At 40.5% G+C, this 16,971-nt stretch overlaps 1 protein-coding gene across 1 annotated transcript; it reads right to left on the minus strand.

Annotated features, from left to right (window-relative positions):
- Positions 1-1,372: 1,372 nt before the first annotated feature.
- Positions 1,373-16,971, minus strand: ttc39c (tetratricopeptide repeat domain 39C; the record flags this gene model as incomplete). The annotated part of the gene is made up of 14 exons (XM_079505653.1): positions 1,373-3,765; positions 4,060-4,098; positions 4,359-4,463; positions 4,556-4,653; positions 4,930-5,053; positions 6,072-6,181; positions 6,869-6,976; positions 8,627-8,720; positions 8,992-9,160; positions 10,095-10,458; positions 11,563-11,677; positions 12,768-12,896; positions 15,112-15,160; positions 16,826-16,971. The coding sequence occupies 14 exons, from the start codon at positions 16,969-16,971 to the stop codon at positions 3,676-3,678; spliced, it is 1,740 nt and encodes a 579-aa protein (XP_079361779.1). The 3' UTR covers positions 1,373-3,675.

Genomic DNA, 16,971 nt, shown 5'->3' on the forward strand with positions numbered 1-16,971 from the left:
GGAACAATTGCGTTGTGTGCTAATAAAAATCACACCTGTGTGAAGTGAGGGGCACTAGTATAATAAAGTCTAACTCATGTCGCTATGATTAGGTGATGTAATGGCGATGTAAAACAAACTGTGTCAAAAGCAAACATTAAATTATCTTTATTGTTATATGGCATTTAAACAAACATTAAACCTGCATATAGGAGGGGCTAGCGCCCCTCAAAAACATAAAATATTGTTTTAATGCAATTAAATGCAAATAATACAAGGGTTCCCACAGTCATGAAATTCCTGGAAATATTTTGAAATTAGAAAAAACATTTTCCAGTCCTGGAAAAGGTTTATCCTTTCCAGGTCCTGGAAATGTATCCATGGTCCTGGAAAAATATTTGGCTATTCATTGTTGTTGGCTATTAATTAATAAAAATGTTTTCCAAAACAGCAGCATGATCCTATGCCCTAGGATAGGTGGTATAGCAAAACATTTGGAAAGAAATATGGAATGGAATACCATTCTATCTATGATTTATTGTTGCAACACTACCTGTCATTGGGCACATTACACATAGGAGTAATTTAACTCATTGCACTGATTGATTGTTATATAGGCCTGGAAATTGGTTAAATATTCTGGAAATGTTTTGGAAATTCATTGGTAAAAATCTGTGGGAACCCTGAAAGGACATGCAGGTTGTATGAGAATGAATGTTTGCATGTATTTGAATGGAGCGATAGGAACATTCAAATGTGTGTATATTTGGCAGGTGTAACTCACTTAGTGCCAGCATTGTTTCAGTCTGTGTCCCTCCCCTGCCCCCAGATACAGCGGAAACATTTATTTTGAAAACCCCCAAATTCACCCCAAAATGATCAGAAAGCAAAATCAGCTAAAGCTAATTTGGCTACCGTTCTTTTAAATGTCATCCGAACTCTGAAGCATTAATATTGTAACCGCGAGGTATAGCGACGATTTGGTAATGAGCCGCTAACATCCCGCCATCCTCAATCTGAGAAAGGGAGGGAAAAGGCGTTTGGCTATGGAGCAGCCATCTTGGTCAGGGCAAAACATTAAACATCTTACTGCTATAGCTATTAAATTACCAGCCAGCCATCAAATGAAAAGTCATTCTTTAGGAGTCATACATTATTGCCTACGTTAACTCAATGTATCAGTTCGGTTGTCATACTTTTTAATGTCAACACAATGTCAACACTCAACACACATTTGAAAATATTTTGTTTGACCTTTTGAATGAATGTGGGGTTAAAGTGATTCAACAAAATGTAATACTATATAGCCTACACATTTAGCTGAAGACCCCCTGAAACCTCCGCAAGCAAAACTGAGCTAGAGGCAAAAGCTTAAAGAAAAGAGAAATCTGGATTAATCGACAACAGTTTATTGTAGAGTTCTAGCACACTGGAAAGCCATCATCATCGTCCACATGTACAGTAACCATATGCTTCATTTATACTCTGTCTTATGACATGCTGTGTGGCGTGCCATCACTGCCACGTGGAATTGTGGATCTGCTATTCCGCCACAAACCGTCATATGACAAAGTATAAATCAGGTGTCTCTCAACAGGGTCCAAAGGCAATATGAACAAAGTGAAAACAACATGTTATTTCAATGGCAAAAGTGGCTCAGTATTTTGGTAAACAAGTGGCAATTCAACTGATTATTTCAACGTCACGTCACTTGTACTGAACTGACCACCGCTTCCTCCATCAGCCAACTCAACATTTACAACATTTACATCCATCACAATCACAGTAGCTGGGTCCAACAAAACACAAGTTTCAACCTGGCCTGGGGCAGGGGGGGGGGGGGGGGGGGGGTGGCAGGGGGGGGAAGTACTGTGATAGTCTTTTTCTTTTTCAAATTTCACTCAAACTTAAGATGCCCTCCCATTGTTTGCTCATTATTGCTAGGTGACCATACCTCAGTACTTCTTGCTAAAAGGCAGAAGGTGAAGTTAACCACTAAAACCCTACTACTATATGTTGTATGTCAATTAGCGAAAACAGCCAATCTACAAGCACACAACGCGCCACGTTGCAACGCATTGTAAGCTTGTAGATTGGCTATTTCCTGCGAATGTTCGCCTATAGGGACGCTAGCGTTCCAATAAGGATGCTAGGGTTCATTTTGGTTATTATATTAGACCTAGATTCTAAAGACCTACTTCCAACAGAGTTCAAGAGGTTGGCTTAACCCATTCCTCTGGTAGAATTATTTAATCAATAAACAGCCTCTCCAATCAGCATGACCACTTGCATGCAGGCCATGAATGGGGCTCGCGGGTTCGAAAACTAGTCCCCTTCTCCACTCCAAAAACAAAGCTGTAGTCATCACTAACATTGATGGTGCCTGAAAAATAGAATGAAAATTGCTTTATGATATTAATTAACTCGTCACTGGCAAGGCCGGATAGAAAATCCTGGTTGCACTACAAATACTATCAAAATAAGTTACTAGTATTATGTGTTTGTGATGCTGACATTAAGCAGCACCTTTTCATAGTAACTGTTACAGTACAGAATTTATATTGATACCAAATGTACACAGTAAAATTCAGCGTGGTAATTGTACTGTGAAAGTTAAAATGTACCCTTGCTGATCTAGTTTTACACTTTCAGAGTTATGCCTGGAGTGTTAATTTAACTCTGTCAATTTTAAATAATCTGGGGATGGGTGTATATAAATACGTACATTTCATGAAGTATTGTCTAAGGTACACCATGCAGTGCATGGATCAATGCCCATCATTTTCAAATTAACAAAAACTATTTGGCTATATTGACGTCTGTTGAAGGGTATAGGTCTTTTTTACAAGACACTACATGAAAGCGAGTAATACTACATAGCAATGTATTCATGTCTCTGGTGTTAAAATATACCACAAGCATAATCGACTTTACGCACTGCTATTTGCCCAAACCAATGGAATTTAATCAATTGTGCTAAAATTACATGGTAATTTATTAAGAGCAATTGTTTTGATATGCTCCCCATGGGGCATAAATATGAGTGGCCCGTGTCCAATTGTGAAGCCTCCATCTGCTTGGATCAATTCACCGAACTACAACAAAACAAAGAGTTGGAAATTGAGTGGTAAGAGTAAGAGGTAATTGAGACACAGCATTTCAGACGGTAGGATACTGTAACATACTGTAAGTAATATTGAGTAGTCAGGTATTAAAAATTTAAAATATTTCCCTAGTGGGTAGTACTGGGTAGGGACAGTGCACTTCAAAGATTCCAATGTGGATTGCTAAAAACATGTATTATCTTGTTGTTTAATATGACCCCGGTGACTGGCAATTAATTATATTTCATTATTATTGGGTTAATAATAGGATTACAGTTCAACTTGTTCATTTTTTTTGTTTTTTATGTGAAACAACCACCAGTTTTCCACTATTCAAGGTACAGTAAAGGAACCAATTTTGTGAGATGATTTCATTTCAAGGCTTATATTCTTCTGTACTGAATAATTTACAGAAGGGAACAGGGGTATAACTAAAATCCTCCAAAACGCACGAGTCAATGAGAAGAACTGTTACCATTATGTAAAACTATGACATTTGACATATGACATTTGGATGTGAAAATCACTTTAAAATGGAAAGCCGTCCATTAAAAGCATAGTTTGGGTCATATGGCAGCTTCCTTTCCTGGTGTCACTGCGGCACTACTTCCTTCAACGAGGCCAGTGCTGAATGGATGCGGACATGGAGCCTGTTCTCAAAGTCGTAGCCGGTGAAATCGTCCTAAGAGCCAAAGAATAAAACACGTATTATAGACTCCAGAGAAAGTTTAAGAGGTACTAGACCTCTTTCAGTTTCATTTACATTTTTTTGTCTGTGGTTTTATAAATATTGAACCAATGGAAAGTATTAACAAGAGCTTGTCATTAAATAATAAATACATTGGATTCATTGGAACACAGGTTATTTTTCCCCATTTGCTGAAAAGTTACGATTTTGGACAGGCAGAAACCCTGTGTATCTCCATATTTCATATTTCTATTATTTTTTTGTTCCTAGGCTATACTTAAATTATACCTTTGATTGAAGAAGCAGTGATCTCCCTTTCCCCACAGTCTGGAATACAAGAGAAGCACTGAATTAGTCAGGTATGCATTGACTATTACTATCACTATCATTACTATTCAAAGATAATTCAAATGTTCTTAATAAAATACAATATTGTGGAAAAACAAAATGCATATACTGTACAAACGGCTAAAGAAGTTTGCTGTAAAAATATTGAGCAAGCTTGAAGAAATTGAGGAAGGCCATTGCTGTCTACAGGTTCTGTAATCAGAAAATACCAAATGACACAGTACTTGGAAGAGGCTTACCTCAGGTTGGGCAAGGAGCACACATCCAAGCTCATAAACAGAATACGGCTGTACATAGGAGTTGATCTGTCGTCCGTAATCGTCTCTAGCCGCCAGCTGAAATGACTGGAAGAGAGAGGAAGTGAAAGTTGATTAGTAAATATACATAATATTAAAATCATATGTTGCTGATTAGTTTCTCCAATGTGAACTCGTACCTGGACAGCGTCTTTTATGTTTCCAAGACATTTGTGAATAGAGCCGAGGAGGAGATGTTTCAGACCCCTGCATGACGCCTCGTCTAAACTCTGTAACACTGGAACAGACAGCCAGAGTACAGTAAGCACACTGTTCAGAACAACACAACAGCAAATCACAGCTGAGTTCAAAAACTGCTGGTGGCGCTATAACAGGCCAATGTGAAAAGGGTGGCATTTCTCCCTCTGCCTAGTAGGAATGTGGTCAATGCGTCTGCAAAGTTAAACTGATGTGATGATATATTAACTAATTTAGCTGGGGACCCCCTGTAACCCCTTCTACGACCATACTTTGAGAACCACAGCAGTACTGGATTTTTTACGGTGACATTTACCCTGATTCATCATCTGCAGTTTAGAGGAGGAGCAGTTCTGAAGAGCCTTCCACAGGTACAGCACTTCAATGATACCCAGGATGCACAGCTCTCTGGACAGGACTGTCTTCCTCAGCCTCTCAGCCTGGTGCAAGACAAAGACAGAGATGCTTTTGTTAATGTTAATTTATTGTCTCTCTGCTTGTATGTTGTCAGCTTGTAGATCTAGCTATTTTTGTCATGGGACACCTTCGTACAATATGAAATATAAATCAGACTTAAAGGGCTATTTCACTTATAAATCATTTCTGGGTTCATTTTCACGTCTACTGAGACTTTTGTGTGAACACCCCAGACAGTTTTTAAGTTTGATTCAATATTTCGATATTTGATATTCATTTCATCAAGTATGCCCGCCCTCCTATAGGCCCATTCAACTTTAAATTGGTGGACTATGGACAGTTCATAAACCTGCCTCTACGTTCTGACTGTATAAAGATCCTTTCTAGACAATGCACCGGTAAGAAAATACTGGAATATTTTTGGCATTTTTGTAATACGTTTGAATACGTTTACCTGAGAGAAAACACTCAAATTAAACAAAAGTCTCAACAATATCATAAGAACAAGAAAACAGCCAGCAGTCAATGAATGTCCTTTTCACATAGATTTATTTTTGCCTCACCCAGACAGAGCAACGGATGCGTTTAACTAATCGGTCATCCTCAGAGTTGTCAACGCTGAGGAATACCGATTAGGTTGAAACGCGTGTGAAAAGGACATTCATTACTCAATCGCTGGCAGTTTTCTTGTTCTAATGACTCTATACACCTGCCAATAAAGCTTTCTGCTCAGAATTTGGTCAGAATTTATTGAGAGTATAGCCCCTTGAGATACAGAATCTAATTTCATTTACATGTTGCTGTCACATCATCTAGAACAGATGTAAACAAAAAACAAAAACCAATTGCGCGATTGAATAGGAGTGCTAGCGTTAGACCCCTCCAGAAGCAGCTGAAGGACCAGCTCCAGCTTCAGCTCCCCTATATCTTTATTTTCTTTTTAATATTTTTTTGGTCAATATACATAATTATCAACTTACTTTTGTAAAAAAAAAGGTTAGGGAGGAGAAATTCCCCTTTAAGAGCACTTAGAGAGCTCACCCTCTTCAGGGCAAACTGCTCAATCTGGTTGTTCTTCCTCTTGAACAGCTTCTGTACGTCTTTGAAAACACCGCTCGCACCGTCCAGATCACCTGCTGCACCCTGGCACACTGAAACCAAAAGATGATGTCAAATGATATACAGTTGTAATAAAATAAAATAAAGTAAATTAACTGACAATCGATTGGAAAGCAAACAACTGCATTATTTTATACTGCATCGAACTTCCTGTCACATAGTTGAACAGCCATGGCTGTGGTTAAACCATTCAAACCGGGAAAAGGATCTGTGTCATTTTAGATTTCTTTGGGTAGTAGTAAAGCCTATTCCAAAAAATGCACAAAAAGTGCACTGAAGAAGGTCTTTGACCGACAAAGACCCGCACACCGTCTGCACTCTGCACTTGCAATATGAACACTTTTATTAAGCAACGTTTCGGTCAAATACCTTCTTCAGGCATCTGGTCTTTGACCGAAGTGCTGCTTAATAAAAGTGTTCATATTGCAAGTACAGACGGTGTGCAGGTCTTTGTGCATTTTTTGAATACTTTGAGCACTACCTACGCACCCGTCTCTGAGCCTATCAGGTGTGCATAAGACTTTGTTGCCTATTTGGGTAGTATTCAAAAATAGCATAGCTTGTAGCTTTGTGCCACACTGAACTGAATATTTTGAGCTGGGGGTCCACGGCCAAATATATATAATTTTGGGGGTCCTTGAAAAAACTGTTAGGATTTAGAAGACATTTGTAGAATCGGCCTGCAGGTCTTAATGGGTTAAAAAACATGGTCAAGTTACCTCCAGTCAGGTAGGCATAGTAGCACTGTGACCAGCGCGACTCATTCTTCAGCCTCTCAAATGACCTGTAGCCATCTTCAAAGCTCAGCTCTATCATACTACACCAACCTGAAACAAAGACATGGTCAAAATAAAGACAAATTAACTTGTTTAATCACAAGAAGCCTAGGCATGCAGTCAGCCACTAAGATTTATTCCTGAAACGAGTCCTATTTGTGACAGATCACTACAGGTCACTAATTTGTCCTGTTTTTGTGCCCTGCATTAGAATGATTTGGGGAAAGCATTTTGTATAGCCCTCTCAATAGTACCGGCGATTACCATTGAACTGCGTTCTCTTGTTTCCTGTTCTGCAGGTATACAGTTACCCGTAGGGGGACATCATTCCTGTTGCCTCTCTTTTAGCACACCATGCAGTCATTTTGAGGTGGAAGGAAGCTGATCCACCCACTTCCTCTCACTGGATCATCAGAGATATGATTTTAAACATGAACCTCTAAAAGATTCAAAGTTCAATTTGTGGATGAGACAAGGAGTTCAGTTTGTTTTTACTTTGACTTATTTTACGTACTTCCTTATTTGTCCTTGACAAAGTTTAACATTTTTGCCAAACACAGGGGCTATCTGTTTCCTGCACATGCACCGATATTAGTTTGGCATGGCCAGACTACTATCACTGCATAGATATTAGTCCGGAATTTCTGTGTGGAACCTGCATTTCTAAAAACATAAATGCCTCTGTGATAAACCCGCCCCATATTTGCATACTGGTTTTTGATTGGTGCCCCACAACTTTGCGGGCAGCGAAATCCAATCACAACCGAGCAGGGCCAGACTAATCTGCTGTACACCACAGATGTATAGACAAATCCACGGAGGGGAGGAGCCATAGCTGAGGTGTCACATTAAGCGCAGCTTGACATCTCAGTCAGCATTGATTGCCTACACCTGGCCCACAGGTTACCGTTCCATGGATTCTAGTGTTGCGCGGGTCAGGGTTTTTTTTATAATTTGACTCGTCCCAGCCCGCCCCGCACCACCACATACATTTTCACAACCCGCTCGTCCCGCAACCCGCCGACATTAAATACACTTTGAATACGGCTTTTATTCCGTCAAAAAGGTACTTGTAAACAGCCTTAATAAGCTAATAATAACTCTTTTTGGATTTATTGGTGAAAGGAGGAGATCAACGTCAATGCAAAATGCAATCCCTCCAGACTAGAGGACAATAGTCTTTCCTTCAGTGGCCTAACAACAAACTAGTAACTAGCCAATCGCAGCGCAGTCATTCCTCCAGACTACTATATACAGGAATGTATCCCTATTTTTTCACATAAAGTAAATCAAAGGCCATGCTGTGGCTCAATCTCGATGAATTTCACATTAACAATGGCTAGTTTGTTAACAATATTCTCCATATAGAGAAAATGGTTGTTACAAGGTTGTCACCCAATGACATTCAACATTCTGACTGACCTCTACTCACAATACACTGGCTAACTGTCACCACTCCCTGTATAAAGTCGTTTCAAATTCAAAGCAATCCAGCATTTCATAAGAACTCTTATACAGAATGGCATCCTTTCCTAGTCTTTTTATTATTGCTCTGGGTGTGGATGTGTACATGTTTGTATTTAAAGTTTGGGTATATATATTTGTACACTATTTGACCTGACCATTGCAATGATTTTCCAGTATTTCATAAAGACTGAAAACACAATAAAAATAACATTGAAAGGGAATGCATGTACCTACCTATCTCATACAGACACACATGCTGAATCTCTCTTTGGTCGGACGCAAGTTCTAATGCATCGTGGAAGGAAGCCAGAGCACTGTTAATATGGCACTGAGGATAAAGAAGACGGGCACAAAAACAAGAATGTAGTTAGACCACTACTTCCATGCACACGGTAGACAACCAAACAAATCATGGCTGATAAATCAACTGTCATGATTATTAATTACATAATGGTGGGAATAGTTGAGTCACGAAATGCCAAGCTTCAATATCAAATATCAGGGATGTGATATAGCTTGAGACGAGCCTTGTTTGATCTTATAATTTGGATGATTAACATGTATTTTATGTACATAACATAACCACCCGGTGTGTATACCTCTAGCCTTTGAACCCGTCCTCTGAAGAACATGAAGAGGGATGAGTTGGGGTACACCACTGACTTTCTCTGTAGAATGGCTTTGGCTTCTAACAGGCCTGTGTGAGTGTCAGACCCATCCAGAGCAAAGAAAGGCAGCACTACAGTGTGGTACCACAGGAGAGCCAGCCTGAGGGAACACACAGAGGAAATGCTTATTATACTGTATGACTGAATTCATTCATGAGCCCAGAATAGTCATAATACAATTAATACATGCTTAACTACTTAAAGTAAACTCTCTCTCTCTCGTCTAGGTCGTCCTCAGACGAGCTCTCCATATCATCGCTTCCAGTCATCTCGGTTCTCCATACATCTGGCCAGTTCGTTGGTACTTTGCGCTCCTGCATCATTCTTGAGTACATCCACGTATGTTAGTGTGGGACGTCCTCGTGATCGATGCCCGTGTGTTGGTTCCCAGAGCACCAGTTTGCTGGCTGGCAGTTCTTGATGTCTTTGTCAGTGTCCTGCTAGTCTCATTCTCCTGGCTGCTATTTTCTGGCTCAGCCTTGGCCTCCCTCATACAGTCTTGTTGTTAGTAACATGTACACTCTTGCTGTAACTGTTTCAGCGCCAGTGCTGTAGTGGCCGCTAGGGCGCCAGTGCCAGACGTTTTTGAAAAAACTACTAAAATGGCCGACCATCAGTTCCGGTTCAAACACTAAATTCTTCTGGACAGGTAAAACCTTATTTATACTTAGTTGCACGACGGTGTGAAGCACCCAAAATAGCAGATCTACAAGCTCACAACAATGCATCACAGGCTTAAACAAGCAGTTTAAGTGTTCTTTTGCTATATTACCTGAAATAAAACATCAAAGATGCTTTGCTACATGCAGAATCTGCGAGAAGATGTTGCAAGTATTGCTACTGTATAGTATCTAGCTATATCACCTTGTAACATTATTACAGTACATCTATTTTGATCCCTCAAAAATGTAAGTATAAGCTACAGTATCTATCACTCCCCTCTCTGTTGCACAGTTCAGTCAAACTTCTCGCTCTCCTGTCTTCTCTCTAATTTCCTCATACTTCCATTTGCTTGTGTTGGTCCGTCTACTCACGTGGCTAAGGGTGCCTTCATGTCCTTGCTCTCGCTGGCGTACATGAGAGAAGACAGGCCCTGGTGACGATCCCCGGGGAAGCCCAGCAGATTGATGATCTTGAGCAGGTGCGGAGGCACCATAGAGATGCACAGGTGGAAGAGGCCATAGCCGAAGCTGACGGAACCTTTGAGTCTGTCCAGGGCCTCCAACGTGACTCCATTCTCCACCGGAGCGTTGTAGTTGGCGTTGTCCGGCGAGAGCGCCTCCTGCTGGTCGACGGAGGATCTCCTCTGACAGGACTCCTGGAGCTGGCTGATGTCACTGTGGCACTTGTTGTACATCTTCCAGGCCTTACGGAGGATCCAGCCTCCTTTGATGTATGCTGTCGATGAAAAAAAGCACTGTTACTGGGACTGGGAGATTAAAAAAATAAATTACTAACAATCACTGCCCTCAAAAGCAAAGTCCTGCAGAGGGTGTCACAGACAGCCCAGAGTATCAGTGGATCAGTGTTCATTTTGTTGACTACGGTTTTTGATATTTAGTCGTCTAAGACTAGACTAAAGCTGCGTTCGGACTTGGATTGTTAGAGCGGCGTGATTACATACAAAGTCAATGCAAAGACAATAGTTGCGCGAACGGGAGAGGCCCGACCTGGCGCAACCGAGGCGAATATACATATTCAAGTCTGAACGCACCTTAAGACTAAACAATTTCAGAAGACTAAATAGGACTAAGACTAAATGGTGTGTTATTCAAAAGACTAAGACTAGGATGCCCGCTGGCCTAGTGGTCCAGTCGCATGCCACATATACAGTAGGCTCTGGCCTGACAGCTCGCCACATGTTCTAGTCCCATTCATGACAACCTTTGCTGCATGTCTCATCTCTCTTGGCAGAAAAGCCAAAAACAAATGAAAAAGTTTTTTTTTTAAAAGACTAAGACTAAACCAAAACCCTCCCTCCATCCAGGATGTGTACAATGGATCATGTGTCAATAAAGCCTGTAGGATTATCCTAGACCCCAGCCACCCCAACCATGGTTTGTTTTGGCTGCTACCATCTGGCAAGCGGTACCGCTGCCAGATGGATAGCATCCGCGACATCCTTTTCCAAAAGGCAATCAGGCTTATTATTATTATTATGGCCTATTGCCTGTCTGTCTGTCTGTCTGTCTGTCTGTCTGTCTCTGTCTGTCTGTCTGTCTGTCTGTCTGTCTGTCTGTCTGTCTGTCTGTCTGTCTGTCTGTCTGTCTGTCACACAGTGACACACAGTCACACACAGTCACACACAGTCACACACAGTCACACACAGACACACACAGACACACACAGACACACACAGACACACACACACAGACACACACACACAGACACACACACACACACACACTGTATACGGGATGTAACAAATACAAATCTTCGAATGTAAATCAAAACTAAAGATTCAGCATCCAGATATTTGCGGTCACATCAGGTTTACTGTACCTGAGAGCTCCTGCTTGACAAAGGAGAGCACTGCCAGATAGACCTGACAGTCAGCGACGATGATCTGTCTCTGGAGTCGGTCCACCACCACCACACCTGATCTCTGAGAGTCCATCTACAGTGACACAGACACACCAAACACATAGATCTGTGAGAGCCTATCATGTCTGTGTTTTAAGTAAACGAAACACTGAGGAACAATGCTGTTGTGCTGACTTTAATTCTTTTAAAGTATTTTTTTGTCAGCACCAGCAAAGAACTGGATGTGCGCAACCCATTGTTTTGATCTATCTCAATGACACGGACACACCAAAGGTATACTCATCAACAGTACTAGTACACGACTAACCATAACTTAAGCCCTAATAGTGAATCTACAAACTACTACGTATACTAGGATCATAAACTTTTTAATCCTCTTAAATGATCTGCTATTTTTTCACGTAAAGAGTAATGAGCCATTGACATAAATGTTACTTAGTAATATGTTAGTCCCAAGTAACACTGGATTATGCACGCACGCACGCACTCACACACGCACACATTCAAGAGCATTATAAACACCCAGCTTGATAGATGTTCCCCAGGGGCCAAACGTTCAGAGCCTCCCTGGAAGTCCCTGAAAGGCACGTCTGTACCAGTAACTAGTCTCCGCTCGTCTCATCCTATCTCTTGATTACATTTCCAAGGGTCTCTTAATTCAATTCTAGGGTTAGTTTGGCATGATGTCACTGCTGTCAGCATCGTTAGGTCAGGAGGATGAGAGCCGTAAACAATGTTATCTGAATTGTGTTACATCTGTGAATGATGGACTGACAGTCAGCGATGAGGCTAGGGACTCTATCCACCAGTAATAGAATGGAGGAAGACACAGTAAGTAAGCCCTAATTTATACGTACACAAATCTCGTGCACAAATCGTGATAAAATAACCGCCTCACGACCACAGAGCTTGTAGATCTGCTGATCTACAAGCTCTGAGATGCCAAGTTGAAAGTGGTTAAAGGATATTCAAGTAAATATGTCCAGTGAGCAGATCTGGATTAAAAGTATTGATTGTTTTCTTTTTTCCTTTTTAACTAAGTTGTGTGACCAATGACATGAGTACACGTACACCCAGGAGGGACACACATCTGATCATCTATCCTGTTTACATGTGTAATGTAAACATGTTTTGGCTTCACTTCTGTTGGTTTTTGCACTTACGCTCTTCTTGATCTTGTTTCTGATTGTCTCGATGACGCCGGTGCTGTCGTTCTCACACAGCTTCTCGGTGGTCCTCAGGTCATCGCACGCCATCTGCATCTTCTCCTCCTCGAACGTCATCATGGCATTCTGAGCAGTGATGGAAGAAGTATTTTTTTTATTTAAGTAGAAATATCACAATGTAGAAATAATAATCTGTTACAAGTAAAAGTCCGGTATTCAAAATGTACCAGAGTAAAAGTACAAACGTGTTGGCATTAAAATAAACCAAAAGTAAAAGTACTCATTATGCAGAATGAAAATATTTTGAAAATGGCAGATTGGCTATTTTCAAGTACATAGAGATGATGATGTTTTGTAATAATAATTAAAATCAACTTAAGAGTAATAGCTGTGGTAGAGTAAAATTATAATATTTGCCTTTAAAATATAGTGGAGTAGAAGTAAAAGTATTGGCAAATAGATATACTATAAAATACTATACTATACTATAAAAATGGTACAACAAAGAGTCTCAACAACAAAGAAAAACCAGTGGTTCTGAAATTTACTTTGGAACTTTGTGACAACCACACAGTATAGAACTAGATTATGTATTATGATTTATTTTTTAAATGTAATATATCAGTACTAATTTCCCAATACAGAGGCATATTTCTTGTTTGTTAAGGGGTCATTTGGGATTAGTAATTGTAGTGGTAACACGTGTTATAAAGGCTATTTTGCATCGATATGAAAACAGGTGTACCTTGAGATTTTGACTTGACCTTCGGTGTGCCTTAGACACAAAACGTTAGAGAACCACTGATCTAAACTGTGTAGACGTAACCACAAACTGGACATAACATGTAGTTGTTTGCTATGAAAGAAAAATGCAATTGTACTGATGCGGCATCAGTATGATGTAAGAGTGCATTGTTATTATTATATCATGTTGACTCATGTTTCACACACCAGGCTTAAGCTTGGTTTGTACTTTGTGGTATGACGGTGTTGCACTGAAGAGAGCTGAGTGATTTACAAGCTCAAAGCACGTTGCATCCACGGCACGCTGTGAGCTTGTAAACTGACAATATTTGGCGCATGACGCTGTCATACGAGAGAGCATCAATTAGGCATTACGAATGCACTGTGCTGTGACAGAAGAGACGCATCATTATGTAACAAGGATCAAGGCCAGGACAAATGGTCCATTCTCAGTAAGAATGAATGGTGGAATCCAGTGACATCTGTGATGCTTGTGTCAAAGCTACAATCTGGGACTTTTTTCATGAATAAAAGTGGTATAGGATGGGTGGTCCGCATACATTTTCAGAGCATAGGTTATTTATTTTAACGATCAATAATCGATTGCATCAATGGAACTAACGTAGTATACTTTAAGTTCTTATTTATTGGAATCCCTTTTTAATAGTAATGTTATATTATGATTGAAATCTTGCAATACCCTTGCGGCCCACAGGTTGAGAACCACTGCAGAAGGTGACAGTGAACTCATAAGGTCATATTGTTCCCACATTTTCTTTGGTCCTTGGTTTAAATTGCTTTCAATTAACTATATTTGTACAGCACTGTTTAAAAACAGTCACAATGGTTCAATGGTTATTTAGCACTTGGGGTAAATTTCAAACTTGCTAAACCTGTGAAACCCTGGCCCTCTAGACACATCTGGATCGTTTCGCTCTAATCACGCATGTAGTGTATGACGCCCGCCATCATGATCATACACCCCCCCCCCCCCCCCCCCCCTCCCCAACACCCTTTGAGGCAAACCTGCCTCTACAGTAGGGCCAGAGGATGACGTCAACTCTCACTTCATAACACACCAGCACCCTGACATGAGGGCCTGCTGCTCTGTCAACATGTTGTGGATGACTACCGCCCCCAACCCCCAGACTATTCATCTGCAAGAGAAAAGATATTCCTCAGGAGAAGATTCGTCCATTATGGTAATTAACTAAATGAACAAGACAAGGTAGTAATCCATGTCACAAAGTGTGGAGCACTGTCAATCTTGGTGGGCCTGGCCCACCCATGGATCTGCCCCTGATTCTGATGTAAAACAAGTATTGAAAGAGATTGTAAAGAAAACTAAATTAGACTTCGGCACCAATCAATATGACGTGGTTGCTACAGTATACTTTGGTTGCTACAGTATACTGTGTTCATTACAGTATGCTTGTTTGGAAGCAAGGTTAGTTTAGGTATGTGTTTGAGATACAGTACATACAGTAAAATATTCAGTGCAGACAAATTGGTTTCATTCATGATGAAATCAAATCTTTTTCCCTGGCAGCAATGTGTACTAGTGGTTAAGATGCTGTAAATGTTATAGGAAACTCACCAGGAAACTCACAAAACTGGCCCCGAAGCTCATCAGTGGACTGTGAGTCCTAAACAGAGAACATTAGGAGAATAATGTTATGATTAGTTCACCTTATACGCACAAGAAGAGCTTCAAATTAATATCACGATTATATTATTTTGTCCTGACTACTGATTACGATTAATGAAAAAAATAATGAAAATAACAGATCTACAAGCTTTTTACGCTATTTTTGTACACCATCATTGTACAAACAAGTATAATACACAATAAAAGTGGTTAATCAGACTGATTGATTAACCGAATATATGTCATTCATTCATTTAGAATGGACAAAAAAAAACATGCTTCTCTTATTTGGTTCAAAATATGAGTTTTGATATATTGTCCAGCCGTATGTAGCCTACAGTGTAGGCACATTTTGCGTGGGTTGACTGCACACAAACGGAGCTGTGACGTGATGTCACCACAAAGCAGAGAGCACATTGCTACTTGACAGAGGCACTGTGTACCATTTGTACAGTGGTCAGACTCAGAGTTGAGAAGGAGAAACATGGCTTGATTAACAGCAGAGCTAAAATTAGCTCTCTCTGAAGTGGCAATTTCTCCCAAAGGCACAAGTAGACCTTGATGCCTGGGAGGTTCAAGTATTTCTATTCCCAGGCCATTATATTCCCAGGCAGACGCTCCAACTGTTATGAGAAATGGTTGTGTTGAGTACAGTACAATGACCTTGATCTGTAGAGTTGACAGGGCTGCAGGTTAGCCACAGCTTCACACAAGATCAAAGCAACGTACATTGTCCAAAATAGAACACTGCTTCTTAACGTAAGGCTTCGGGGAGCCCCATGCATGCGTCCTTTATTGGGGGGTTCAGGGGGTCCTCATCAGATAAAAGATACAGCAAGCCTTACGAGTTATGAGCTTGATGCTGATTTCACTATTCATTATTTTTCATTGTTCATTACTCGTAACCGAGGCAGAAATATATTGTGATATGGTATTGAAGTCATCTCGCCCAGCCCTATCAGGGGTCCTGTCGTGCAATAACACCAGCTTGCCAAGCGGACATATGGCATCAGACCCCTGATGAGTCTTCACAGACACACGTGACCACAGTGTATGGATGGATGGATGGGGCCAATGTCCTCACAGATCAAACTCTCACCTCTGTGCTGTAAACTGATATTTGTGCTGTTCTCTGTCAAAGCCTGCATGGAGGATTGCCAGGAAAAGCTACGCTGAGGCAGACATCTATACTGTAGGTCAGGATAACAATGCAGGAAGGAAGTATAGCTGTAATGGACTATAGCTCCTATCCGGACATAATAGTCTTGGAACAGATTTGTGCAGTTTATCATGCACACAAGAAACACTGTCACTTTAATAATGGAAATGGAAACAATCCAGTTGTACTTTTCTATGTTTTATTATAGGCTATAGGCTACAGTATTGTGTAGTATAGTAGGCCTATGTGTGACAGTGGAAAACTATAGAGTAGACTATTTAGCCTATAGCTATTTCTGTAGTGGCCTATACTCCCCAAGCTGTCAAATGGCTAATGTGAAAAGCTATAATATGCTATTTTGATCTTCACATGGTTGTTATTTCTTTTTAACAATCCTATTCAACAACAAAAATAAAACAGCGTCATACATTGTTATTCACCATTATGTTATATAGCAATCAATGTCATATCTGATAATGCAAGAGGAAAGACAATTGCACGTACTTGTATCTTCTGAACAACTCGTCGCTTTCTTTAAATCCGTTGTTGAGCAGCATGTTGATACCTTGCAGGGCCAGTTCAGCATCATCTATGTGCTCTGCCTTCGCCTCCACCTGCTTCTGCTGCTGGGACTGTTCCGGCCCCGCCAT

This window comes from Electrona antarctica (assembly GCF_951216825.1).
Source record: "Electrona antarctica genome assembly, chromosome: 7".
Taxonomy (NCBI): Eukaryota; Metazoa; Chordata; class Actinopteri; order Myctophiformes; family Myctophidae; genus Electrona; species Electrona antarctica.